The sequence below is a fragment of the Drosophila obscura genome, unplaced genomic scaffold, assembly GCF_018151105.1.
Source record: "Drosophila obscura isolate BZ-5 IFL unplaced genomic scaffold, ASM1815110v1 contig_139, whole genome shotgun sequence".
Classification (NCBI taxonomy): Eukaryota; Metazoa; Arthropoda; class Insecta; order Diptera; family Drosophilidae; genus Drosophila; species Drosophila obscura.
In genome coordinates, this window is record NW_024542723.1 from 486383 (window position 1) to 505383 (window position 19001).

Consider the following 19001-nt stretch of genomic DNA (forward strand, 5'->3'; position numbering starts at 1 on the left):
TTTTCTTCCTCGTTACGCATCTTGTTGTGTTATAGAATCTTTGGTGGGACTACACTCAAGGCTTTTGGCACCATAGGTCTGGTAGCTGTGATGACAATATTCGGTGGTCCTGGACGTCTGTTAACTGGTGGGATCGAGCTGGACGGAATAGATACAATTTCGGTTGTGGACTCTACGGACACGGACGCTTCAGACGTTTCTAGCTTCTCCGAGGTGATCAGTTCGGCTTCCGAATCTGCATCAACAACAGCTGTCGTATCAGCTGCTGAACTGGGGGAGTGGTCGGAGTTAGTTTTTCAGCGTCCAGTGGCTTAGACCGTTGGCACTTGCAGATCCAACGGAGTAACCTTTTTGCGCCTAGGAGACTCATTCAGCAGTTTAAACCGCTAAATTGAGACTCCATGGCTAAGAGCCGATCGTACTACTATTTAAAGCCGACGGTCAGCTCCTTAAAGCCCTTCGCGTCTGCCTCGTAAACATGACCATGATGACCATTCTCAACCACACGACATGCCTCACAGCTGTAATGCAGGCCATTACGTTTGGAGATCACCCACGAGGCCCGAAAATCCAACGCATTTTGCGTGCACTATATTATCGCAGAGCCAGCATGTTATGCTCGGCTGGTCGTGGTTAATCTGCTTTTTGCAGATTTTGGCGGAACAGACAATTGAGAACTCCATAATTCACTTTTCAAGAAAAAAAAATGAAATAATCTATAATAACTAGCAGACCCGCGCGCTTCGCTGCTTAATATTTGCATTTAATGTTTATCAATTCATCGAAATTAAACAATGATAATCAAAAAGGTATAAAAGAAAATCGATTATAAAATGTTCTGTTCGACAGAATGTCACATAATGAAATGAAATAGGCGTTCAAACACACATATTTAGACAAAACTTGAGATTTTTCTTCGATTAATTTTTAATTTTCGAGGAACCTAATAATAGAAATAGAAAATAGAATAGAAAATTTGTATAGAAACAATGCCACATACTCTGGATAACATTAAAAAAAAAACACATGCAATTCGGTGCACGCGTTGTGGAGAAAAGAAATGAAAAAAGGGAAAAAAAGGAAAGGATCACAAAAATGTATAGTATAGATAAAACAAAATAAAAGGAAATTCAAAACAAATAGATATCAAACCACGGTAAAGACTGAGAGAGGGCAAAAAAAAATGAGAAGGGCCGACTCTACTTTTATACCCGTACTCAGTCAATATATAAATTTGTGAGCTTATGAGAGAATTTTAAAATATTTTACGTTTTACATTATTTTTGCTACATCTGTTATCTACATCTACAATAGGCTGCGCCAAAATTTGACCAACAAGTTTTGTTTTTGTTTTTTCAAGGGACACCCCCAATTCTGTTCTTTGTTATTCAATAAAATTATAGAATTTTTTTCAAATTTTTATTTTAATGTTTGGGGGTTGTTACCACGAAAAGAAAATACACTTTTTTGGTTAAATATCATTAAAAAAGAATTAATTCGTTGGTTTTTTCAAATAATATTGAAACTTAGAAACTAGTTCATATTGATAAGGTATTTTTATTTTTGTTTTTAGTTACTGTTAAAAAATTAACGATTGGTGAAAATCAAGAAGTTCAGCTGAGGTTGATATATTTAGTTAACTTGAGCAGGTTTTTTACCGCCAATAACTGATTAATGACAATATGAATGGTATCAATATATATGCAATAGATTTCACCAATTACACTAGTCAACACGAGAATTAGGCTGTGGCACAAAAAGGCTTTTTATTGTAGATTTCGGGGTTTACAATTTTTTAACGAATTTTTTTGGGCCCCGCCCCGCCTCACACACCGACCAACGATCCTCCCCGGTCCGGCAAGAACGGTAGGTTTAAAGCCCGGTTGGTTTAGGGAAAAGTAGGACTTGTAGTAGGCTCATCGAGTTTTCGTTTTTTTCGCCTTAGTGCCTTGGCCGCGATTGCCAGCTCGTTCCGCATCAGTCTATGCACCCACACCAGGTCAAGCCGCTATCTATTCCCAGGCCGCTGTACCTTGGTGTGGGCCAGTTAAATTTCCACCCCGATTGAAAACGACTGAATTTTCCAGGAAAGGTTACATAACCTGCACCGGCCGTAACCACTGCGCAGCCGCCACGCGTTGCCGTCGCTGCACCGAGCCAGCTGCTGGAATTAGCCCCCCCACCCCCTCACCTAGTTCAGATGGAGCCGATGCGGATGCAGTATTAAATTTAGGGTAGCATAGTGTTATTTTTCTAAATCTTTCTCTACTTATTTTCTTGCCTTTATACCGCTTCTCCTAAGCTTAAGTACAGTAAATCCTCCAAAGACCGCTGCCTTTAATTTTCAAAATTTTAGTCTTTGAGCCCACATGACATGAGCCCACCATAACAATTTTTCGCAGCTTCCACAGAAAATCTCAGCGAATCCACTGTAAGCCGTAAGTGAGCAAAGAAAAAGAAATAATTTTCCATTTCCCTTTTGTGCGGTTATTCTCGTAAGCCAAACGGGCTTGCGCGTACGAAATTCGGCTGCCACTATGCCTGCGTAAAGCTTTTTAATCCGAGCTTTCCGTTAGGTTTAGTCGGTAGTTCCGTTATTCGTTTTGGTTTGTTTACCGAATTATTTGCATTCTTCTAGTGCATTCATTTGCACTAGCCAACAAAGAAAAAGTTTTAATTGAATTTTGATTGCGGCTTAAACTAAATCTTTGGTTTTACATGTGTTTCGGGATAAATAATTTCCTCAATGCCCTGATATGATTTGGTTTTTTTTTAATCATATCATCTTTCTATAATTTTTTTATTATTATAATATTTAATTAATTATATTGTACCGACCTACTTATACCCTGTTATACCTATATTTTTGATTTTTTTGTGTTAGGATTTTTTTTCCAAGTTTATAAATATAACTTGAAATTGGATTGAAATGAACTAAGCTAACTATTTCCTGGTGACATGGGGACATAATGAGATAGGGTGAAAACGTAAAGGGATTTCCGAAAAATTATCACATATCGGAAATCATGGAAGGGTGGGTAAAGAATAGTGCGGGTCGAATACTATCTCAAGGCCTCGCGCATACTATCTTTCAGAGCAATTGACAAAAGTTAGTTTTTTCCATTCCGGTTTGTGTACAAGGTATGCGTTTTTTGTTTTCGGAGTTAAGCTCCTTTTAGAGTCAAGGGATTTTATTTTTTATTTTATTTATTTATTTTATTTTATTTATTTTATAATTTTTATATTTATTTTATTTATTTTATGTAGTAGGAGTCGAGACACGGTCAGAACTGCAAAGTTCTATGCAACCAGATATAAGACTCTTAAGTTATGTGAAACATAGAATCAATACCTCTGAACAAAACCGTGAAAAAAATATCTGATTTTAAAAACTCTTTAAAAAAATGACACCATAAAAAAAAATAAAGTACTACAAAAAATTTTAAATCCCGAAATCTATCAGAAAAAGTCATTTTGGTTCACAGCCTAAATAAACAGTTTAATTTTGTCGAGTAGGGCTATCCAACTCATTCAGCAAAAAAATTTTGATTAAATTTTCTTAATTAAAATTTTTTGTAAAATTCGGTAGCAACCTCTAAAAAATAAAAAAACCAGCAGGAACGTGTGACGCGACTATACATATACCCGTACTGAGTCAGTGCATATATTTTTGAGCTTATGATTCTTTAGAATTTTATAATTAAAAAAATATATTAACATTTTACATTTTTTTGCTACATATGTTAAATACATCTACTATGTATATTCTACATCTAACATGTAGATTATACATGTACCATTTAGATTCTACATCTCCTCCGGTAGAGAGCGCACGTAACGCGGTAGAGTGTGCGAGCGAGAAAGAGAATGAGTGGTCGTTGGCAGGAGGGGGCGGGTGAAACAACTGAAAATTAACTTCTTCATTCTGGGTATAATTATGATCCGATCTGATTCAGATTCGGCAATCTGGTAGATATGGCCATTCTGTACGATATTGCGTTTTTTGTTTTATCGTATCTTTAAAATTGTGCCTGTCACAGATTTTCCTCTTTTGTGGGGTGGAAGGGGGCGGGGTAGCAGTGTGATATCACATGAGTCTGGAAACTAAATTTTGTTGCCCTAGCTCTTATAGTCTCTGAGATCTAGGCGCTCAACAAGACGGACAGACACTCAGACAGACATGGCTATATCGACTCGGCTATTAATGCTGATCAAGAACATATATACTTTATGGGGTCGGAAACCTTTCATTCTCTGCGTTACACACATCCACTTTTACCACAAATCTAATAGACCCCTTAACTCTTTTTGGAGTACGGGTATAAAAATAAAAACATGTAAATTACTATTAAATCCAAGGTAACAAACTAGGGGGTGTCCCATTTGAATTTTGAAAAAACAAATTTTTGGCCCAGCCTAATATACAATGTATATTCTACATATAACATGTAGATCATACATGTACCATTTAGATTCTACATCTTTTCCGATAGAGGGCGCTCACATACATAACGATTCAGAGTGTGCGAGCGAAAAAGAGAATGAGAATGAGCGGGACTCTGGCTGGAGGTGGCGGGGGAAGCAACTGAAAATTAATTTCTTCATTCTGCCTATAACTATGGTCCGATCTGATTCAGATTCGGCAATCTTGTAGACATGGTCATTCTCTACGATACTGCGTTTTTCGTTTTCATCGTATCTTTAAAAATGTGCCTGCCACAGATTTTCGTCCTTTGTGGCTATATTTTGTCCGTCTGAAGTGAGAATGATGAACATAGTGTGGATGAGGATTTAAATTAAGTTGCCGTTGATTGTTCCCGTCGATTACGGTAGACGGCCTGGAATGGTCATATTTACTAACCTTAATTATACTCGTAATCAAAAAGAGTTAAGGGGTATATTAGATTTGTCGTAAAAGCGGATGTGTGTAACGCAGAGAAGGAAACGTTTCCGACCCCATAAAGTATATATATATTCTTGATCAACATCAATAGCCGAGTCGATAGAACCATATCTGTCTGTCCGTCCGTCCGTCTTGTTTGTCGGCTGGATCTCAAAGACTATAAGAGCTAGGGCAACCAAATTTGGTTTCAAGACTCATGTGATATCACACTGCTACAAGTGTATTTCAAAATTTCGCCCCGCACCCTTCCGCCACCACAAAGAACGAAAATCTGTGGCAGGCACATTTTTAAAGATACGATGAAAACGCAGTATCGTAGAGAATGATCATATCTACCACATTCCCAAATCTGAATCAGATCGGATCATAATTATACCCAGAATGAAGAAGTTAATTTTCAGTTGTTTCACCCGCCCCCTCCTGCCAACGACCACTCATTCTCTTTCTCGCTCGCACACTCTACCGCGTTACGTGCGCTCTCTACCGGAGGAGATGTAGAATCTAAATGGTACATGTATAATCTACATGTTAGATGTAGAATATACATTGTAGATGTAGATAACAGATGTAGCAAAAATATGTAAAATGTAGAACGTCCGCACATCCATCCTCGCTATCATTTCTTAATATGTCGGCAAACAATGATCAAGCACTTGCCGATCTTTTTGCACAATTTTTCTAAACAACCTTTTCTCATGAAAGCTACTCTGGTCAGCCGTATACATACAGTTTACTAAAGTCGAACGGCATTTTCAGCCCCTTCTTAAATGAAAGCTCCACGTTCATTGCTTCAACCTCCGCTTGGAACACACTACAGTGATCCGTGAGTCTGAAACAATGACTAATGTTGAGCTCGTTACAGTATACGCTTGCACTCACACGGCCGTCTCCCTTTGAGCCATCAGTGTATATGTGGATCGCATGTGCGGGTCCAGTTTCGCCCCTCTCCCAGTCCTCACTGAGTAGGATTGATACCTGGAAGGTACCGTCAAGGTACCGTGATCACTCGGTATACAATAATCTGTCCCTTCCGATAGTTGCGGAAGTCTTGTCAAGATTCCCCAGTGTCCAAACATGGATGCTTTCCAGAGTTTGGATTCTCTCATTCTGAGAGTGGAAAGAGTTGCCACCCTTTTCCCCATGAGTTCTACAGGGAGAAGGTACAGCATGGTATCGAGGGCTTCGCTTGGGGTTGTGCGTAGTCCGCCCATGATGCATAGCTCTGCCATGCGTTGGACACGGCTGAGTTTGCTAAGACAAAGTTTCTTGTCCAGTGCTGGCCACCACACCACCACTCCGTACATCAGGATTGGTCGTATGATGGAGGTACATAGCCACCGGACTATGTGTGGGTCATTCCCCATTTAAGTCCGATGGGTTTTCTGCAGGTATAGAAGGCCACAGTGGCCATCTTTACCCTATCCTCAATGCTCAGTTTCCAATCGAGCTTCCTATCGAGGATCAGGCCAAGATCTTGGAATTATTGCTAAAAACTAGCGCTTCCCCACAGAGTTTTGGGGAAGTCAGTGTCGGAATCATGTACTGGTTCCGTTTTAGACGGATTAACACCTCGCCCGCATTTGTCTGCCTACTGGGACAGTTTCATGAGAGTGCTTGTCATGTACTTTCCCAGAGAATGATATGGCAACATCATCAGCGCACTCCACCACGTGACATCCACCCTCCTCTATCTCTAGCAGCAGTTCATTAACTGCTACGTTCCATAGGAGGGGCGAGACGTTGAGGTCCCCAGTGAGGGCTCAACAGTCCTGCCTTGAAGCATCTGTTCGATGGCGAGTCCGGGAATCAGTCCCCAGGTCCGCGAGAGCACCCCTGATGGCGGTCGAGATGATGTTGTTAAGCCGGGATGATGCCATCTGTTCCCGCAGACTTATATAGATTAAAGTTTTTAATTGCCCAAGATGTGTTCTCCTGACTTAGCTGGTTTGAAATGGATCTTGTGACAACAGAAGGATGTGAGCTGTAGTGTGGTCTGTTTATAACGCAGCATGGGAAGTGTGTGTTGAGGAGAAGGTTTAGCGATTCATTACTGGACGTCGTCGATGACTGATCGACTTTCTTCAGGCAACCCAGGGTTGGGGTCGACTTCAAGAGTACTTTGCGCAAGCGTGAAAATTCGGAGTTGCTTTCGATTTCACTGCTATTAGCTTTCCTAAGTTCCTTATTATAGGTTGATAAAATGATCTTGTACTCGGACCAGTTCTGACTCAGGGAGAATACGGCCCAGGTGGTCTTAGTAGCGAGTCCAGTTTGTCCGCCTGAGCTTCCGGATTTGGATTGGACTCGGTATGAAGAAAGAGAAGATAGTTTTTACAGTTTACCTATGGTCCGAAAAGGAGTGTTCTTCAAGGAACCTCCAGGATACTATGTTTTTCTGTATCGTGTGAGAGGCAAGTGTGAGGTCCAGGACCTCATCGAGATTTTTAATAATAAAAGTGGGGTCGTTTCCACGTTTTAATATGAATGACTATCTGAGTGGTCAGTATATAGCTGTCTGCTATCACCAAAAAGGTTTCAACAATTTTAACTCGACACTTGCAACATCTCTGCAAATCACTTATATATCCAGCTCAGCTCGGATTTATAAGGCGAAGATCAATAACCACAAATTTATTAGAGTTCACTTATTTTATCAAAGGCAAAAGGCTTCCAAGGTAATTTGCAGACGGATGTAAATTACACCGATTTCAGTAAAGCATTTGACTTTGTAAACCACTCCCTTCTAGTACACAAACTTGACCTTTTAGGGCTTCCGCCCAATCTTTTGAGATGGATTTCTAGCTACCTGGGATCTAGATCTCAAAGAGATCTTCAAAACATCCTTTTCTTCACGTGTTAAGGTTACTTCTGGAGTTCCACAGGCCAGCCATCTAGGCCCCTACTATTCACTCTTTATTAATGACCTGACTTCAGTATTAAAAAACTCTCGAGAACTCATGTATGCGGATTATGTTAAACTCTGTGTCCAGTATAAGGGCATTTCATTTCACTCTCAATTGCAATCCGATCTCAATAACTTTCAGTCATGGTGTTGTGCAAATATGTTACACCTTAATGCCTCGAAATGCAAAGTAATGACATTTCATCGCTCCAGCCCCTTTTTGTCTCCATATACCCTCTGCGGTAGTTTTCTTGAGAGAATTACATTGGTTGATGACATCTCTGCAAATCACTTATATATCCAGCTCAGCTCGGATTTATAAGGCGAAGATCAATAACCACAAAGTTATTAGAGTTCACTACTTTTATCAAAGGCTAAAGGCTTCCAAGGTAATTTGCAGACGGATGTAAATTACACCGATTTCAGTAAAGCATTTGACTTCGTAAACCACTCCCTTCTAGTACACAAACTTGACCTTTTAGGGTTTCCGCCCAATCTTTTGAGATGGATTTCTAGCTACCTGGGATCTAGATCTCAAAGAGATCTTCAAAACATCCTTTTCTTCACGTGTTAAGGTTACTTCTGGAGTACCACAGGCCAGCCATCTAGGCCCCTACTATTCACTCTTTATTAATGACCTGCCTTCAGTATTAAAAAACTCTCGAGAACTCATGTATGCGGATTATGTTGAACTCTGTGTCCAGTATAAGGGCATTTCATTTCACTCTCAATTGCAATCCGATCTCAATAACTTTCAGTCATGGTGTTGTGCAAATATGTTACACCTTAATGCCTCGAAATGCAAAGTAATGACATTTCATCGCTCTAGCCCCTTTTTGTCTCCATATAGCCTCTGCGGTAGTTCTCTTGAGAGAATTACATTGGTTGATGATCTTGGTGTTAAACAAACAGTTGAGGTTTTTTGAACACATTTCTACCATGGTAAATAAGGCCATGGGCGTGTTTGGGTTTATAAAGAGGTGGTCAAAGGAATTTTACGACCCCTATATAATGAAGACTCTCTATATCTCGCTTGTTCGGTATCGCTCATTAAAATCTATGGAGAGACTTTGGAGCTAAAATTCGTTAACTAAACCTAAAAAATGAAAAATATGAACAAATATACACAAATAATGAGCGATACCTTGAACGACGCCAAATTAATGCACCTATACACAAAAAAATAGAGAACACAGGATATAATTTTTTTTCGACTTTTCCTGAGTTTTTAAAGTCAAAATTTCGTAAAAAATACCGCACAAAAATCATCATTATTGCATTTCAATGCTTTATATTTCCCAGACGGTAAGCTGTAATCACAAAGTGTTTGGGCTTAACTTCTAGCTGTTTTAATTATCTTTTCAAAATAGCAAAGTTCTTTACAACCAGACGTAAGATACTAGAACTATGTGAAAAAAACAAGCGCTACCTCTGAAAAAAGCTTAAAAAAATACCAGTTTTCAAAAATTCTTCAAAAAAAAGTTCTGCCATATAAAAAAAAAAATATATCATCAAACCATTTCTAAGCCCCAAATCTTTAAGAAAAAGTTCGTTTTGTTCCTTGAGGAAAAATCGTGTTGACTAGTGTTATCAAACGCTCACTCACTAATCGTAGATCGAGTGCATAGCGTTAGCGGTCTGAGTGATTTGCATTGCTCTTGAGAGCGGGAGAGTCGAAAACTTGAGAGCAAAAGTATATACTTGAAAAGTATATATGTATGTATATATTAGGCTTGGCCAAAGTTTGATCAAAATATATATGTATGTATATTTTTTTTAACCGGACACCTGATTCTGCTCTTTGTTAGTAAATAAATTTTTTTTTCAAATTTTTAGTGTAATGTTTGGCGGTTGCTGGCACGAAAAGAGAATACACTTTTTTGGTTAAATATACATTAAAAACATTGAATTCGTCGGTTTTTTCCAATAATATTGAAACAGAACTAGTTCATATTAATAACAAGGTAATTTTTTAGTTACTGTTAAAAAATTAACGACTGGTGAAAATCTGGAAGATCAGGTTAGGTTGATTTATTCAGTTAACTTGTTCGCAAAAACTTGTGAATGGGTTTTTACTGCCAATAACTGATTAATGATGATATTAATGGTATCAATATACATATATGCAATAGATTTCACCACATTAACCAATTCATTCAGAAAAACAAATTTTTAAAATTTTTGGTTTCACAATTTTTTTAAAATTTGGTAGCAACCGCTACAAAATTTTTTAAAATTAAAATAACAACTTTATTATTACTATCATCCCAAGATAACAAAATAAAGGGGTGTCCCGTTTAAATTAAAAAAAAAATTCTCCGAGACCTTAAACTCTCCGAGTATTAGGTATAAAAAATATACTATATATATACTATATATATATATATATATTATATTATATTATATTATACATATTATTATATTAGTTAAGTGGTCAAAGTTGATGTGCTAAACGCACAGAAAGAAACGTTTCCAACTCCATAAAGTGCATATATTCTTAATAACCATCAATAGCTGAATCGATATAGATATGTCTGTCTGAGCAACCAAATTTTGTACCCAGACTTCTGCACCCACTGTTACAAGTATATTTCAAAATTTTGCCTATAAGCTTATATAAAATCCAATATTATAGCTAGAGAGATACAATTTGGTGGAATTGATTACATTACTCGACAAAATCGAACTTTTTTTCCTCAAGGAACCAAACCAACTTTTTCTGATAGATTTGGGGCTTTAAATTTTTTTTTTTAAGATATCTGTTTTTTTTTCTTTGGCAGAACTTTTATATTTAAAGAATTTTCAATAACTGAGATTTTTTTTTATGTTTTTTTTTAGAGGTAGTGCGTCTTTTTTACACATAACTTCAACTTCAAATGACTGTAGCGACAAAATTTGGTTGCTAAATATAATTCTTACAGTCTCTGAGAATTAGGCGCTCATCGGGTCGGACAGACAGCCATGGCTATATCGACGCGGAAATTGATCCTGATCAAAAAAATATGCACTCTGGGGGCTCGGAAACATTTCCTTCTCTGCGTTACACACATATATACCCCTTAGCTCTTCTAGTACGGATATAAAAATACGAGAAAACGGAAAACGCAGTATCGTAAAAAAATACTATATCTACCAGATGGCCGAATCTGGAACTAGATGTAGAATATACATTTCAGATGTAGAATACATTCTAGAAGTAAATGTAAACTGATGAAATATTTTAAAAACTCCACACAAATCATAAGCTCACATATGTACATATATCAGTATATATAGTGATTACGGGTATAAAAGTAGAGTCGCGGACACAGCAGCGACTCACAACGTTCCCTCTCGTGTTATTTTGCAATTAAGATTCGTTTTGTTGTATAAAAAGCCGTTTACTTTTCATTTCGACGAGAAATATGTTTCCGTTTTGAGAAGGGAAAAATTTTTAATTTTTGGAATGCTCGAAAGTGAAAACCGGCGACTGCCCGAATAAGTTTCATCCTTTTGGACTTTACTTCAGATGATAACTAATCTAGTCGGGACTGACAAACATATTTTATAAATATTAATAATTACAAATCTCTTAATACAGTACGAATAAATGTTATCCGCAGAACGATTGCCTTTTTCTGTAACCAGCCAAAACTTATTAATGTACGGATTAAAAATAAATAAAACTTACCATACAGCAAGCCGGAATTCGGACAGTTCCGGCCCAATTATAATAAAGGAAACACAGCTTATAGCTTAATTTTTGAATTATATCCGGTCCATATTTAGCATCATCTTGTAATACGACAAAATGAGTTGGGCTGACTGTACCTTGTCGAACCAATTGGGAAACTAAGAAGAAATCGTACATATGTGCTCTAGTTATGTGTTTATCAACTAAGGTTCCGGGCAAAGGATTATCAAATTGATTTGCACTTCCCTAAAAAAAATGTAATGCAAATTGGTTAGTGTAAGATATAAAATACATATAAATTCAGATGATAAACAATTAAACCAGAATACCTTTATTATTAACTGATAAGCCACAAGAGAAGAGAGAAAAAAGTTGGGAAACTTTTGGGATGGGACGACCGCTAGCTAATTGTAGTAATGCTAGCATTAAGCAAAGCATAAGCAAAGGCAAACAAAACAGTGATAAAGAGAGATGTTACAATAAGAGATGTTACATATGATCAACTTTTCTTTGTGCTGCCATGGGCCGGCGCTTAGCCGAACAACCAGGTTAAATTAGGTCCAAGTGTATAGCAGAACGATGAGGCGCTAAGATTTTAGTATCCCAAATATATATTATGTGGATATGCTGAAGATGCAGACCTAAATAAATGTGCAAACAGACAGCATCGGGCAGCGGGATGTATCATGCATTTATAGAAGGGCTCGGCACGGCTCTATCTATTCTGCTTAGGAAAAGGCGCTGCTACTGCGCTGCCGCTAATGTAAACGTGTATTACAGTGGTAGGAACCAATACTGTTCGGTCAAACTCTTAATGCCATAATATAATATAATAATCACTTAAATGACCCTCGCGTTATAGTATCTTACGCTCATTCTTACTCTCTTGCTTACGCTCTTGCAATAAATTTGTAATTGAATTCACCACATTAGAAGACTGCTTATGCTCAGTGCTCATGCACTTAGAAATCGAATAAATAGTTATTGGCTAGTACTCAACTGAACCCCCTCGACTTTCGCATAATTCTTGGATTACAGCAAATTTCTTCGCATCGAGTATAATTAGCTCACTGGAGATTGACACACCCCCATCCTTGAACAACTATATTGAGGAAAACGCTCCTCGATCAAACAAATACAAAAATTCTGAAGTAAAGCATATAATATTTTGACAGCGCTGTAAAAAACATATACATGCGGCAGATCTAGAATGCTTGAGAATTTGTGTGCACTAGAGATAGGCTTGGTTATATAATCGGATTGAGTTTATTTATGTTTTAGAATGTTACTAGCGGCCCGGCTAGTCATCTTTAATTGATCGTCTCCCATTTCGCCTTCCGCTAAGCATATGGATGCTTCGTGTTTTTCTCTCTTTCCTTTCTTCCTCATTCAAATTTGAAAACCATATTCTTGTACTATTCAGACTAAGGATTACGATTGATTTACAAATTCACTGTGCCATTAAGGCAGCTCAATCCAGACGAACTACAGCAAACTTCAATGCCCCACAATGCTCGCCAACTTTCGTGACACACAAACAAACAGTTTGTTGCTCTTCATCTGTTAAATGATTCGCAATGTTCTGTAGCCGAACTGATTCGTTGGGAAGATAAGATCTTATTGTTCGCGGAAAACACGACGTCTATAATAATATCCACTATACTTTTTTTTTAATGAATAGAACTTGCACTCAAAAACGAAAAGCAGAACATACACGTCTGGTTGATAACGTAGCTTATATTGAACTGTTTTATTAACATAGTTTGTTTAGTTAGCATAGTTAGCATCTTCATAGCGAGCTGTTGGAGCAGCGGAATGAATATAAGTACCTGGGAATCACGCTGGACACCCGCCCGACCTTTGCCAGCCACACAAGGATGGTCAGAAGCGCCTTGGAAAGCAAGGCTAAAAAACTCTACTGGCTTCTTAAGCCTAACAACAAGCTCAGCCTGGCCAAAAAGATCCGCATATATAAGGTAATTCTGGCGCCTGCATGAAGGTATGGCATCCAGGTCTATGGTATCGCAGCGAAAACGAACCTGGACAAGATCAGGGTGTTTCAGAACAAGTCCCTCCGAAATATCTGTGGTGCTGAATGGTATGTCCGTAATAGAGACATCGCCAAAGACCTTAGAGTCCCCTCAGTCGGTGACATTATTAACGAACAAGACACACGATACTTGACCAAACTAAGGAGTCACCCGAACGTCCTCGCTAGGAGGAGCATATGATTTTTTAGAATATTAGAATATTTATATTCTACATCTCCTCCGCTAGGGGTTGCTCGCGCACTGAACGAGGCAGAGTGTGCGACCGAGAAAGAGAATCAGTAGCGTCAGAAGCGGTGGAGAAGGAAGGGGAACCCACAGAAAATTAATTTCTGCATTCTGGCTATTATGATCCGATCTGATTCAGATTCGGCAATCTGGTAGATATGGTCATTCTCTAGGATACTGCTACTTGTAGCAGTGTGATATCACATGAGTCTGAAAACCAAATTTGGTTGCCCTAGCTCTTATAGTCTCTGAGATCTAGGCGCTCAACAAGACGGACGGACAGACAGACAGGGCTATATCGACTCGGCTATTAATGCTGATCAAGAATATATATACTTTATAGAGTCGGAAACGTTTCCTTCTCTGCGTTACACTCATCCACTTTTAGCACAAATCTAATATACACCATAACTCCGTTTAAATTAAAGAAAAAAAATTTTTTTTTGGATCAACCCAAGCAATACCGTCAACGACCTGGTAACCTGAAATCACAAAGTGTTTGGTGCCTTATTTAGCTTTTCAGAATGGCAAAGTTCATAACAACGAAATGTAAGATACTGAAGTTATGTCAGTTATGCTGACAAGCAGCACACAAGTGGAGATCCCACTTATCATATGTAGAGCTAAACATCAACACTCAAACAACCCGCACTGTAAATGTAGTCGTTCCATGGGTCTAGCGATAAGAATAGAATATCAATTGTACCACATACATGGTTTGTAAAACTGATATGAGGCTCTGATTTTATTTTAAGAATAAAATTTAGTTTGAATTTACAACTCAACTCGTAAATGTCTAGGGTTTTCTTTTAAGGCCTTAACAACATCCATAATTCGACACTTATATAGATGTTATACACAGCTTTTCGATTTTTTTTCCACGAGGTGTTCATGGAAAATCGTATCAATGATCATTATAATAATGCCCAAGGATACCTTAATCTTTCACGAAATTCGGTCTGCAACGAAAGACGTCCAACGATTGAATTCGCGATTCCCAATTTTGTAAATTAGCAATTTATGGTGCTTCATCAATAAAAGTTGAACTAAGCTGATCTAAGCATTCATGGCTTAAAAATCCACCTCAAATACGGTAGAAAATCATGACAGATTTGATTTATCGTTAATTGACATCAAACGTGGTCGTACATGAAAAAGTTGTATGTAGGATTATTCCATAAAAGTCCAAACTTTTTTATGCAAATTAACAAATGGTCCTAAAATAGCTAGAAGTGACCTAGGCCAGAAACAAAAATAGCACGTATTTAATAATATAAAAAGTAATATAATATTATTTTACCATAGTTAAAATAGAATCAGTATCTTACCGAAAAAATCCGAGTATTAATGCGTTTTTGAACTACTATAAATGTAATTTTTATACGACTACCGCAAACAGATGCAAATTGCGGAATTTCGAAACTAGAGCACGTACTTAGTTGGCCATCTCCAACGCCATCTCTGAAAACGAACAAAATGTATTCTGTTAAGAAATAAGCACTAAATTAACTTAAGTTAAGTTAAATATTAAATTCAAAGACAATAAAATGCGTATCGCCCATACATTTTTTTGGCCCTGTATGCGGGCACAGCTATTTTCAAGGATTCTAGATCTGAATGCTTGATACGATTTTACAGCGCTGTCACTTTTGAAGACGCTTGACAGCGAGGACTTAGGGGCGATCCCGAAAAAAGTTGCACTGATATCAGCGTAATCCATCCAGCCTATGACCGCTGCCAGTGTGAGGGCACTAGTTAGTAAGAAGTTTATACGTTTTATAATAGAATCACCTAGACCTAAGATAACACTAGTCAACACGATTTTTCCTCAAGGAACAAAACGAACTTTTTCTTAAAGATTTGGGGCTTAGAAATGGTTTGATGATATATTTTTTTTTTTCTATGGCAGAACTTTTTTTTGAAGAATTTTTGAAAACTGGTTTTTTTTTTTTAATCTTTTTTCAGAGGTAGCGCTTGTTTTTTTCACAGAGCTCTAGTATCTTACGTCTGGTTGTAAAGAACTTTGATATTTTGAAAATATAATTAAAACAGCTAGAAGTGAAGCCCAAACACTTTGTGATTACAGCTTACCGTCTGGGAAATATAAGGCATTGAAATGCAAAAATGATGATTTTTGTGCGGTATTTTTTACGAAATTTTGACTTTAAAAACTCAGGAAAAGTCGAAAAAATTATATCTTGTGTCCTCTATTTTTTTGTGTATAGGTGCATTAATTTGGCGTCGTTTAAGGTATCGCTCATTAAAATCTATGGAGAGACTTTGGAGCTAAAATTCGTTAACTAAACCTAAAATATGGAAAAAATACCTTTTGGAAGGTTGCGAGCTCAACTGCCCATTGGGAATTGGTATCGCGATCAGGTACCAAATGTACAACCCTTTTTCGTTTGCTTTGTTCCCAATTGGCAGTTGGGCCCGCAACCATCGAAAGGGTATTTTTTGTTCATTTTTTAAACGACGCCAAATTAATGCACCTATACACAAAAAAATATAAAACACAAGATATAATTTTTTTTCGACTTTTCCTGAGTTTTTAAAGTCAAAATTTCGTAAAAAATACCGCACAAAAATCATCATTTTTGCATTTCAATGCTTTATATTTCCCAGACGGTAAGCTGTAATCACAAAGTGTTTGGGCTTAACTTCTAGCTGTTTTAATAATCTTTTTAAAATAGCAAAGTTCTTTACAACCAGACGTAAGATACTAGAGCTATGTGAAAAAAACAAGCGCTACCTCTGAAAAAAGATTAAAAAAAAAAACCAGTTTTCAAAAATTCTTCAAAAAAAAGTTCTGCCATAGAAAACAAAAAATATCATCAAACCATTTCTAAGCCCCAAATCTTTAAGAAAAAGTTCGTTTTGTTCCTTGAGGAAAAATCGTGTTGACTAGTGTTATTATTCTATGGTGTAACGACACTGATCAAGAATAAATATTTACATTATGGGGTCGGAAACGTTTCTTTATATGCGTTACTCACATCCACTTTTACCACAAATCTAATATACCCATTAACTCTTTTTTGAGTACGGGTATAACACACAAAATAATATTTAGATGTGATCAAAACTTCAACAAAACGCCACTTCTTTTGATAGGGTTGAGAACCTTCAATGAATGAAGATGTGTACATTCTAAGTAAATAAGTGATGTTTTTTTGATTACCTGTAAATAATTACACCATCTGGTAGACATCCATTTCGTTTTTTGTATATTTGAAGCGCCGCTTCAAAAGCTGAAGTTAATCCATTAACAATTTCTTCACTCTTTGTTTGTACGACAGCTTTGCTATACCATTGTGTATATGAAGCATTAAGAGAGGCAACAAAAGCTAGAAAAAAAATACATTTTAGAACAGTATTATATTTGGAACGAGAAGGAACGTGTGAGTCGGTTCTGGGGACGCGACTCTACTTATAGCCGTACTCAGTCAGTATATACATTTTGAGCTTATAATTTTTTAGAATTTTTAAATTTAAAAAAAAAATTTTACATTTTACATTTTTTTGGTACATCTGTTATTATACCCGTACTCAAAAAAGAGTTAAGGGGTATATTAGATTTGTGGTAAAAGTGGATGTGTGTAACCCAGAGAAGGAAACGTTTCCGACCCCATAAAGTATATACATTCTTGATCAGGATCAATAGCCGAGTCGATAGAGCCATTTATGTCTGTCCGTCTTGTTTGACGCCTGGATCTCAGAGACTATAAAAGCTAGAGGAACCAAATTTTGTTTCCAGACTCATGTGATATCACACTGCTACAAGTGCATTTCAAAATTTCGCCCCGCCCCCTTCCGCCCACAAAAAAGGACGAAAATCTGTGGCAGCCACAATTTTAAAGATACGATAAAACTAAAAACGCAGTATCGTAGAGAATGACCATATCTACCAGAAATTATTTTGAGTTGCTTCCGCTGCCCCACCTGCAAACGACAACGCAACTCATTTTCCTTCTCGCTCGCACACTCTGCCGCGTTTAGTGCGCGAGCAACCCCTAGCGGAGGAGATGTAGAATCTAAATGGAACATGTACATTGTACAATCTACATGTTAGAGGTAGAATATACATTGTAGATGTAGATATCAGATGTAGCAAAAAAATGTAAAATGAAACTTTATTTTTTTTTTAATTCTAAAAAATCATAAGCTCAAAAATGTTCAGTATATATGTACATTTTTGAGCATATGATTTTTTAGAATTTTAGAAAAAAAATAATTTTACATTTTTTTGCTACATCTGATATCTGAGTACGGGTATAAGTAGAGTCGCGTCCCCAGAAGCGACTCACACGTTCCTTCTCGTCTTCATCTACACCTACAACGTATATTTTACATCTAGCATGTGGATTATAGCTGTACCATTTATATTCTACATCTCCTCCGCTAGAGGTTGCTCGCGCACTGAACGCGGCAGAGTGTGTGAGCGAGAAAGAGAATCAGTAGCGTGTTTCACTCAGGGGAAACGGGGGAAGCAACTGAATTGATTGAATGAATGAATTTCTTCATTCTGGCTATAATTATGATCCGATCTGATTCAGATTCGGTAATCTGGTAGATATGGGCATTCTCTACGATACTGCGTTTTTAGTTTAAAACTGTGCCTGCCACAGATTTTCGTCCTTTGTGTGGGCGGAAGGGGGCGGGGCGAAATTTTGAAATAACCTTGTAGCAGTGTGATATCACATGGGTCTGGAAACAGAATTTGGTTGCTCTAGCTTTTTGAGTCTCTGAGATCCAGGCGACAAGCATGACGGACGGACTGATAGACGGACAGACATGGCTCTATCGACTCGGCTATTAATGCTGATCAAGAGTATATATACTTTATAGGGTCGGAAACGTTTCCTTCTCTGCGTTACACGCATCCACTTTTACCACAAATCTAATACATATACCCCTTAACTCTTTTTTGAGTACGGGTATAAAAAGCACCTCAAGAAGAAGGCTTGTACGAAGCCAAGAAAAGAATACTAACAAGGAGCAGCATAAACAGCAACAGTTCGCTCACATGAATACTGGGAATTATTCCCCAAAATTCAGTAGCAATACAAACCATACACAAGAAACTGAGAATCCATCAGGTTAACGTACATCTCGGTACAATAATAATAATCCTGGATTGCACCAGGAATTTCGTAACTTTTTATATAAATGTCAGGCACAGAATCCTGTAAATTACCAAATTACTCAAAAACCAAGCTAGTGGCAGCAGGCCCATTCAACCTACTA

The 19001-nt window shown here is 37.5% G+C and overlaps 1 protein-coding gene across 3 annotated transcripts in view; it reads right to left on the bottom strand.

Moving 5' to 3' along the window:
* Positions 1 to 19001, bottom strand: part of LOC111078897 (protein argonaute-3) — a 150753-nt gene that overhangs the window by 18411 nt on the left and 113341 nt on the right. For all 3 annotated transcript variants that reach the window (XM_041596117.1, XM_041596116.1, XM_041596114.1), the window contains exons 5-7: positions 16936 to 17101; positions 15083 to 15215; positions 11476 to 11724 (exon numbers count right to left, since the gene is read on the bottom strand). In XM_041596117.1, coding sequence (XP_041452051.1) covers positions 11476 to 11724; positions 15083 to 15215; positions 16936 to 17101 — 548 coding nt within the window. The remainder of the gene's footprint in view (positions 1 to 11475; positions 11725 to 15082; positions 15216 to 16935; positions 17102 to 19001) is intronic.